General features: G+C 53.5%; 1 protein-coding gene across 6 annotated transcripts in view; it reads left to right on the top strand.

Moving 5' to 3' along the window:
* Positions 1-10,000, top strand: part of EBF3 (EBF transcription factor 3) — a gene marked incomplete at its 5' end in the record, with an annotated part of 116,950 nt that overhangs the window by 71,655 nt on the left and 35,295 nt on the right. For all 6 annotated transcript variants that reach the window (XM_082673262.1, XM_082673261.1, XM_082673260.1 and 3 more), the window contains 2 exons: positions 5,228-5,309; positions 9,140-9,257. In XM_082673262.1, coding sequence (XP_082529388.1) covers positions 5,228-5,309; positions 9,140-9,257 — 200 coding nt within the window. The remainder of the gene's footprint in view (positions 1-5,227; positions 5,310-9,139; positions 9,258-10,000) is intronic.

Here is a 10,000-nt window from a genome sequence, read left to right as displayed (position 1 = left end):
GTCTCCTTCCGAACATTTCTGTCACCCCCCAAAAGGAGACCCCGTGCCCATCAGGCACTTCCCCAGCCCCGCAGCCCCTGGCGGCCACCAGAGGGTGGCGACTTTCCCAGCTGCGTCTTCTGGCCGCTTCTCTCTACTCACTCTTCCTTGTCAAGGTTATTAGGTATGAAAAGAGCCTTCTGGATTTGCGTCCTGGATGCGGTCACTAAAGACGTGGGGGCTCGATCGGGAATGGGGTCCCTGCCCTCCCGGAACCCCGGAAGCTGTCAGCGCCGTGATTTACACACAAATGCTCTGGGAGTTTTGATGGGTGACGTGGAGGCCTATCCAGTGGCATTAGTTTGCTGCTTGTTAAGAGCTCAGCCTTAAGGTGGAAAATCGGGACCTCCAGCCCTGCCCCAGATACCAATACTTTTCGACCCTGGACTCAGGTTTCCCACGTCACTTGTGATCGAGGGCCAGGAGAGGAGGCCGTGGCCGCTCGGACTGAGGCTGGGCTCACATGCGGGAGGGGCTGCTGGAAGCCGGAGCTCTGTCCTGGGTGTGCCCGTCACCCGTGCTCAGGGGGCCCACCTGGGTATCCCGACTTGCAGCCTCATGGCCCTGAAGCTTGCGGTCACTCCTGTTTCCAAGCACCCGCAAGACCAGGCCCCGAGACAGTCTAAAACTCGACGGTTAAAAAAGTTTTTTTAAATCTCTGCATATAGTGTTTCCTGAGATGCTGCGTGCGAATAGGTAGTTGCAGACATGTGATAGCCACACGCAAAGGACAGCCGTTGTGACAGCTCCAAGTTTCCTTTTTCTCCTCAGTCACCAGGGTGCGCACGCCAAGCCCACTGCATTTCTAAGGAGACAATCCATTTCTCCTTTGACCAGAGGGAAAGAAATCATTATGACATGATTAGTGGCTTCGGCTAGGTGAGGAACGGCAGTGGCAGGGAAGGCGGCGAGGATGAGTGGTATTAATTACCTAACGCTTGCTGGCAAGATAATTTTATCAGTGATTTGGCCATTGGTAAGTTGCAGCTTTGGGTAAGAGTGGGCAAGTTCTTAGCTACTGGAAACAGGAGGGAAGGGGCCGGTGTCAGAGGAGATGCATCTCATCAGCTTTTCTCTGACAAACCAAATTCATTCCTTATGTAATTGATAACGGCCTTGGCCAATTACTTCACACATTACAATACACAGAGGCCCCCTTTACAGGTTTTGCAGGGCTGTAATTAGCGATGCTAATACCCCCTTTATTGGCCCTAATATTGCTCAGCACCTTTCGCCATCCTGGAACCCACTAGAGCCCCATGGCCTGTCAGGACCGCTGATTATTGAGAAGGATAGCTTTAATCAAACATAATTGCAGTTAATTTTTCTCTCCTGCTCTCTGTTGCCAGCGTCTAATGCCACGGACTCCTTGATATTCCATTAAATTACAATTAAACAGCCTCCTTTGTTTCTGATTGTCCTGAACAACACCACAAAGTTCTGTAGCCGCTTACAGGAGAGTGTTTGGTCCTAATTGCCTGCTGGCCCACAAAGGGCCAATTTACACAATACCCATGTAGAATTTAAACAGTTCATAATGTAATGGATATTACACAGGAGCCTAACACTACAATTAAAATGATTTTCATCAGATAGAGAAGCCCTGGTTAATCAGCTTCATAAAAGTAAATATAAATGAACTAATTCATAGCTTAAACACACAGAAGGGGAGCAGACTTTGAAATCCGTTACTGAGGTGAGGGCTCGCCCCTTATTGCGTGATAAGCCCCCGGAGTGGGCTCCAGCTAACACGGTCAGTCCTGCTGTTGGAGCCCCGCTGAAGGTGCCCGTGTCCTGCCGCTGAGCACTTCGGGGGGCACTGGCATTATTGGGGAGGGTGCTGGCACAAATGCCACCGAGACCAAACTGAACTTTCTGCTGAGCATAACTGTCCCTGCAGAAGGGAGGGCGGCCTTGGAGTCTCCAGCTCAGGCTCAAGCTCTCAGTGTCTGGACCCAGCAGCTCTCCCACCCCTGCCTCCCAGATAGAGGGCCCCTGGGCTCATCTTCACAGGATGCCCCAGAGTCGGGAGAGGCAGCCTGTTGTTACCAGCTCTCCTAAGAGCGAAGGAGATCACCCACGTGGCTTCTCTGCTGATCCCCGCGTGCCCTAAAAGAGGAAACCTGACTTCCAGAGTAATGAGATCACACCTTTCCCCCTTCTAATCGCTGCTGAGAACTTTCCAGGATTTTGTGCGCCGTTTCCGAGCGGAACGTTACTGGGGAGTTCCGACGGATGTGTAGCCGTTTGCCCTGAGCTGCTGCTTCCCCTCCTGCCTGGGAGAAACAAGTAAATAAAGCCCATATTTCAAGCTTGATTTACTCTGGTACCTACTGTGAAAGATGATGACTCTTTAGGGAAATAAAGACAGGGTCAGGGAATTAGTGTACATAATGGTCATTTTGATGATGGGCCAACAGATGCAGCCGGGAGCACACTGTACACAATTAAGCGTAATGTACTAATGACAGGTTAGAGTTTTTATCGCCTCTTTGCCATCGAGCAGCAAATCCATGGTTAGCAGTAATAAAGAGTTTATTGGTGTTGAAGCCAAAGATTTTCTGACATAGGAAAGATTTTTCCTTTCATAACAAGAGTATTAAATCCTCTGTGTACCAGACTCTAGAAGTGAGATATGTAAAGTGCCTGTCAGATAGTTCTTAGAAAAAAAGCCAATTAAAGGGTAATTGAGTAAAGGATGAGAACCACCGTTTGACTTCCCGCGTCCGCGTTCCTTCCTCACCCTACCCGCACGCCCCAAGGCCCGCGAGCCCTCGCTAGCAGAGGCACACGCTCGCCCCGGATGTGACAGTGCGCGGGGTCGGGAGCCACGCGCTGGCTGGACCGTGCCTCCCACCTCGAGGAGGCCTGATTGGATCCTCGAGGAGCCGAAATGAGGGTGAACGCTAAGCGCAAGGCTCCTCTCCCTCCATAAGGGCCCAACCTGCGTCCGTTCCCGCGCACGTTGGGCCTTATTTCGTGTGTGTAATTGGGGCCCGAGTGCCCGGGAGGGATCCTGCTCTGTAGGGCCGTACGCTCCAGACCTGCAGGTCTTTCTAAGTCCTCGCGCCGCTTTTTGAGAAACTTTGAAAAGAATCCTACCGTTGCCTACGCACCCAAAACGTGTGTGTGTGTGTGTGTGTGTGTGTGTGTGTGCGTGCACACACACCCCGCTGCTCCGGAGTTGACCCCGAGATGCTCGGGGTGGTGAGGGGGCCCAGCGCCCAACTCTGCCCATTTCTGCAGCTGGCGGTAGTGAAGGCCCACGGGGGCCAGGCCGCTCACGCCTACAGTGACCGTGCCCGGCGAGGGCCGTTCAGGCTCAGTGCCCGCTCTGCTCTCCGGGAGGTGAAAGGGTGAGAGCTGGCTAAAAAGACATCACGGAGTTGAAAGAAACCTCCTCTGGCGGGGGCAGAAATCAGAGCGCACGAAAGCTCCCCCCGTCGGCTCCGTGCAGATGAGCGGCTCCGGCCGGCGCCTGCCTGGAGATTAGCTGGGTGGTAACGTGAGGCGTAATTGCGCCATGTGGCTGCCCCCAAAGTGAGAACCTAATTGCCTGACAGGACGATAACTTCGTGCCGCCCTCACCTTGTTAGGCCCTCACGCGGTTGGGCGCAGGGTGGCCGCAGGTGCGCTTCATTTCCCTCGCTGCGGAGTGCGTGGAGCTTAATTGCACCGTGGTTGTTAGAAATTGGTGGGTGGACGGCCGGGCAGCCTCCTGTATGCTGACGGCAGATGGTGTTCAGAGGCGCGGCGAGCTAAGTGTGTAGGTGAGGCGAGTTAATAAAAGATGTAAATTCTGGCCTAAAATAGTGAGGCCGTGCGGGCTGTAAGGAAATTTAATTCAGTGGCCACTATTCTTCTTCCCATCCGTCGGCTTTTCCTCTGCCCCGGTGGAAAGTCGTCCAGGGCATGTTGGGAATGCAGCTGGAGACGTGCATCTCAGTCTCCCAGATCTTTGTATTTTCTGATATGATAGTCAGCTGCAAGGAACCTTGACTGTCCGCTTGAAGTCAGGGAAGTCGTGTGAAACTTCATAAAAAATGAGTCATCAACCAGTAGGACAGAGGATACTTGGAAAGAAGATAGAGGAGACGTTTGTTGATAGCCTCGTGGACAGGGTGTCAGCCCAGAGGCCCCAGGATGCGGGCGGCCTTCTCCAGACGAGCCGAGCTGGTGCGGGGCTGAGACCCCCCATTCTCCCGTGGCTGGCGGTGCAGCCAGGCCTCCCGGGGTCCACGCGTTCCTGTTGTGAGCCAGAGCTTCCATGTTTGTCACAGAGCACGCGGGAATGGGGAGGACAAGGTGATGATGTTTCTGTCACAGCATCTCAACACTCTGTCAGGACCCCTGAAACGTCATGCTTCAGAACAAGGCCAGGCCTTGGCGGGAAGCAGAAACAGCTCTGCGACTAGCCTCCCCTCCAACCAGGGCAGCGCCTGGTCCCCTCCCCCTAAGCGACGGTTTCCTTGCCTCATGGTGGGGGGGTGGGGGGGGCCTTGATCGGTCCCTTAAAACCACACGTAGGTCCCTTAAAACCAACGACTTCATAGAAGTCGTCGCTGCCCTTGAAACAGCACCCCAGATCTTCTCTTAAGAGTCATACCTATTGTAACTTGAAAAGCCCATCTTTAAAATCGTGTTTACCTAGGCAGTGATGGTCCCTGGGCTCGAGTTGCCAGGTAGAATTCAGCACGTCCAGTTAAATTTGAATTTCGGAGAAATAATTTTTTTTTTTTTAGGATAGGTATGCTTTGGGACAGGCCTAGCCTAAAAAATTCTTCGTTGTTTATCTGAAATTCAAATTTAACTAGGCATCCTGTGTTTTTATTTGCTGAAGCTGGCAGCCCTCTCTGGGGTGGACAGGTCCCCAGTGATTAATGGTCGTGCAAAGATCCAGGTGAGAAATGGCCAATTTAAGTCACGGTTGTTATGATAAAGCTTGGAAACCCCCAGTGTCCAGGCAAATGTAAGTCACCGCTTCCTTGTGTGGAGATCTTCCACAGTGGCCAGTGGACCCAGAGGTGCCTGCCTGGCCTCTCCGAGTTCTCTCTCTCCCTATCGCCCCCTACGGGGCAGCCAGCAGGTGGTATGGGGGTCGGCTCCCCATGCGAGAGTGTCTTTCAAAAAAAGTCTGTGTCTTTTGTCTGATAACCCTAACGAATATCCATTTTTTGTATTTTTATAGATTCTTTCTAAAGTTTTTCCTCAAGTGCAATCAGAACTGTTTGAAGAATGCAGGCAACCCTCGGGACATGCGAAGATTCCAGGTACACGATTCTGGACCGCGGTCCGGACTTAACACTGTGAACGTTGAATTCCCTGAAGTTGCAATTGTTCGGAAACCAACCTTTAGTTCTCAGGGGCTTTGGGTGCAAATGAGCCAGGATGGGCTCATTTGAAGGAACATTTAAATCGAATGCTCTAGAAATGGTCTGGCACCCCAGTCCGCCAGAGTCGTGGAGCCCAGTCGTGGCCCGTGACCAAGTGAAGCTGGCTCTGGAAACGTGACCTGCGCTTTTGCTCTGATGACAGGGTGTGCCTCTGCCTCCTGGGGCAGTGCACACCGCCCTGGCCCTCTGTGTTGGGCGGCGGGGTACCCCGAAATCAGAGTGATCGGGGCTGTGGGTTAAGGTGGAGTCTGTCTTACATTCAATCATGGTGAGTCCGGTGGGTGTGTTTCAAAATGACTGTTTCAGGATTTTTGCAAGTAGAGTCCTCATAAGGTTAGCATCTCACTTCGTCTGTTTCCTCAGTTGCACCTTGCTCTTCATGCTTGTTCACTTGGTTAGACTTTGGAGCCCACGCTGAAGCTCTTCCTTAGGGATGGATTGATCTGTGGTAGGGGAGGACCGCTAGGTAATATATGGGGTGTACTCAGGACTGAGGGGGCTGCACCTGTTCCACGCAGGCCTCTACCAATTCCAGAATGTCTCCCCAGCTCAGCTTCCCTCCCCTGAGGCTGGGCTGTTCTCGCCTCCTTAATTCCACACCTCGGAGCTAGACCGCGTTCCTGAACCCAGGCTAACGTTAGTCCTCTGGTTAGTTATCCTCAGATCAGAGGATTTCCTCTTGAGGAGAGGCGTGGAGAGCCAGTTGGGCTCAGGGATGAATTCTGAGGCAGTCATGGTCTTCTTGCCTTTGTTTGTGAACGACTAGGAGGTGACTTCGGGGTGAAGGGTGCTCAGCAAACATGATGGATTGTTTTGCTGATTTTAATTGTAAAAATATCTGGGCTGGGATCCAAAACCAGGTGGCTCCTGGTCCGTACCCACCAGAGAAGAATTTGGGAGCTCACTGCTAGGCTGGATGTTACCAAATACTTCTTCTGTGGGATTTAGGCTAGTTTACCATCAAATCACTCGAGGCTTTTTCTTAGAAATGTAAGTTATGCTTCAGTCTTCAGGCGAAATGTGACATCTGTCTTGACATCCAACCAACCAGTCAGAGCGGTGGAGCCGGTGGACCCGCCGACAGCCATGCCCTGACCCTGGGGGCGGCGTCTCTTGCAGACAGTGGGGCGGGCTTCCGCTCCTCTTGTGCGAGGCTTCACGTTGGTCCATCGAGCAGAGTGGAGGTCACACACTGGCTCGCCAGTGGCTGAGGCAGCGTCAGTCGCAGGTGGAGTCCGCAGTTACTAGAAGGACTTCCTCCCTCTCTTTAGCTAATCTCTCTGCCTCTCAGGAGGTTTAACTGGACTTAACACTAGATCAGGGCTTACACGACGTTTCCAGCGGGCACCACGATCTCAGCACCTTTCTGTAGGTGCACCGCAGGGCTGGCCCGGCCGAGAAACAAACACAGCTTGTCTGCTTTCTCTGCTCAGCTATGCTTTTCCCTTGGTGACTGACCTATATAGAGACGACGGAGCAAAGACAGTGTCCCTTTTTTTTTTCTTTCTTTTTTTTTTTTTGCGGTACGCGGGCCTCTCACTGCTGTGGCCTCTCCCGTTGCGGAGCACAGGCTCCGGACGCGCAGGCCCAGCGGCCATGGCTCACGGGCCCAGCCGCTCTGCGGCATGCGGGATCCTCCCGGACCGGGGCACGAACCCATGTCCCCTGCATCGGCAGGCGGACTCTCAATCACGGCGCCACCAGGGAAGCCCGACAGTGTCCCTTTTTATTTTGATTTTTACCCTTTCTTGTTTCTTTAACTTTTCACGGTCTAGGAACGTAAAGAGAATCAAGTCTGCAGCTCGGGGTTAGTCCTGTGTCTTTGCACCCCATTCAGGGGAAGTGTCGGTAGAGGTCCCCCTGCACCCAGGGCGGGGCCTGGTGGACAGGCTGCCAGGAGGGTGCCTTTGTGACCCCGGCAGCCCTGCGTCCCCTGCGTAGAGGCTGCCAGGCGAGTAGTGGCCCCAGAGTGGGGTCAGAGCCACCCCTGCTAGGGCAACGGAGATAGTTGAGAGAGATGATGCTGAGACGTCTGAGCCTGGACCTGGGGATGCTGTGGTGGCACTGACATTACTTTGAGGCCCAGAGGGGCCTGATGCTGTGGAGACTTTAACGATCTTGGCAGTGCCCACAGCCAGAGAGAGTCGTCTGGGAAGGTGTCCCCTTCCTTTGCGGGACTGTGGGTGCAGTGGGTACCGGTCCTGCTTCACGGGCTTCTTGTGGGGCCTGAGATTTTTATAAAAAATCAGTTACTCCCAGATGTATTAACATATAAGTGTGCAGCTTTGCTTTTTAAAAAATCGTATTTATTTACAATCACTTTTATGTATCATTTTTTTCTTAACTAGTAGACTTTCTTTTTGAGAGCAGTTTTATTTAGGTTTACAGAAAAATTTCACAGAAAGTGAAGAATTCCCATGAGCCCCTGGCCTCCCCTCCCCCCGACTCTCCTCTGTTATTAGCATCTTGCATCGGTCTGGCTCGTCATTAACGGAGGTCCACTGTGGCTGTGGCTTTGAACTCACCATACGTGGCATGCCTTGACGTGTGCCCACCCTCCTGCCCAGCTTTTCTCCGTGGGGTCGTGGTTCTCTAGGTGGTACCAGCCCTCTCCACTGCCCAAACGTGGCAAAGAACCGGGCTCTCTCCACCCCAAATCCAGGCTCCGGCCCCCAGGTCCTGATGTAAGACCCAGACTGAACCTGCGCTCACATCTGTGCTACCCCAGCTATTCTGGAAATAATGCAGTATACAGACCTGCCTCTGTCCAAGGAAATGCTCAAGGCCGGTGTAATTTCCTAGTTCCTGGGTCCGTGAGGTGGGGGGTGCCAATTCTGGGGTGCTTGTTCCAAGCTCCCCTGGGAGGACGTCTGGGGTCCTCAAGGCGTCCCTGCCAGTGTGACTTCCTTTTTTACTTCTGCGAAGCACTGAGCATGTGGGGGAGCCCGGCCCCCATCTCTTCCCCGGCCACCCGCACCCCGAACCTGGACCTCAGGGCCGCGCCTTTCCCTCCCACAGGATCACACTCCCTTGGTAGAGCAGGTGCTAGCCATCCTCGCCGTCCTTCACCATGAACTTGAGAAAGGGCACTTTCCCTGCACTGAAACCATTTTATTCCTATTCAGCTCGGCCTTTTCAGATGCAAAAACGTTCATTACCAGATGTTGGACGTAATTGTGACGTTGACCCAGGGATCATCTGATGCTAGGATGTGGGTAGCAGAAGGAGCTTCTGATTTATGAAGCCTTTTTTTGGGAGGGGGGCAACTCTGAACCCTCACAACTCTTCCAGGAAGGACAGTCTCCAGTGAACTCATTTTAATTAGATCAACTATCTCATCAATATGTGAACAGATCAATCAAAATAGCTTTAAAGTGAGTGGCTGGAGGGGTGTCTCTGAAGCTAATGGTGAGAAGAATATTTCTGTGGATTGAATTCACTTGTTAGCATAACAGGAGATTAAACTGTAATTAGCGCAGCGGGTCTGGAAGAGAAGCAATCGTGAGTCACAGCAAAACTGCCCACACACCCCATTAGCCAAAAACGCTGTGCGCGCACGTGGCCTCGAGGGGGATCCGGGAGCAGGAGTGGGTGCCCGGCTCGAGACCTTGGGGGCTGGCTTGCCGGGCACCCCTGAAGGGGCCTGACACCTGGCAGGGCCCCGCCTCCACCTCCGACTCCGGTTTCACCTGCGCTTGTCTCTGCAGGTTGTCGTGTCGACCACGGTCAACGTGGACGGCCACGTGCTGGCCGTGTCTGACAACATGTTTGTGCACAACAACTCCAAACACGGGCGGCGGGCCCGCCGCCTGGACCCGTCAGAAGGTACGGCCCCTTCTTATCTGGAAAATGGTAGGCACATGCTACATGCCTTCTTTTTAATTTGCGATGCTTCCTTTTCTCTGTGCCATCCTTTCTGTTGATTCACACCCAGTTGCTCCCGCCAGGCCCCCTCGCGGGTCAGACCCCCGTCCCTGGGACAGCCCCCGCCCCGGCGTCCCTCTCCCCTCCCTCACTGGCGGTCTCAGCTTTCCCGCCCACCTCACCTGCCATGGCCCTCACTTTATTGGTTTGTCTGTGTCTAAGCTTTCTTTTGCTGAGCGCTTTTCCTGCAGTTTTAACGTATTTGGTTTTATTTTGGCTTGTCTAGCCCCCATCCGGCTCACCCCCAGATGCTTTGGGCACCTTTTGGTGGGCGCTCACATCCTGGTCCCGTGAGCCTGAGCTCATGGACTTCAAGGACCTCCTGGCCCTCCATGGAGAGCGGACGTGTGTGTGTGTGTGTGTGTGCGCGCGCGCGCGCACGCGCATGGGTATTCACACGTGGGGGATGGGTGGAGGGGGTGAGGAAAAAAACGGCATAAAATGTTGCTAACCAAATGCTTTCAAGTGATGGACTGCTTGTTAAAAGAGAAGAATTTCGATAAGGGTGACAGGCAGGCAGGCGTGTAAGTCAAACTTCAGCAACACACAGACCCTGGGCCTTCACAAGTCGCCCTGTCACCAGCTCCGTGCGGACGCGCGGGTCCCGCCACGTGTCACCTCCCCTCCAACATGAGGTCCTTTCC

The sequence above is a fragment of the Grampus griseus genome (assembly GCF_964374135.1).
Source record: "Grampus griseus genome assembly, chromosome: 16".
In the NCBI taxonomy this organism is placed as follows: Eukaryota; Metazoa; Chordata; class Mammalia; order Artiodactyla; family Delphinidae; genus Grampus; species Grampus griseus.
Note: the sequence above shows the minus strand (reverse complement) of the source record. Positions and strands in the feature narration are given on the sequence as shown.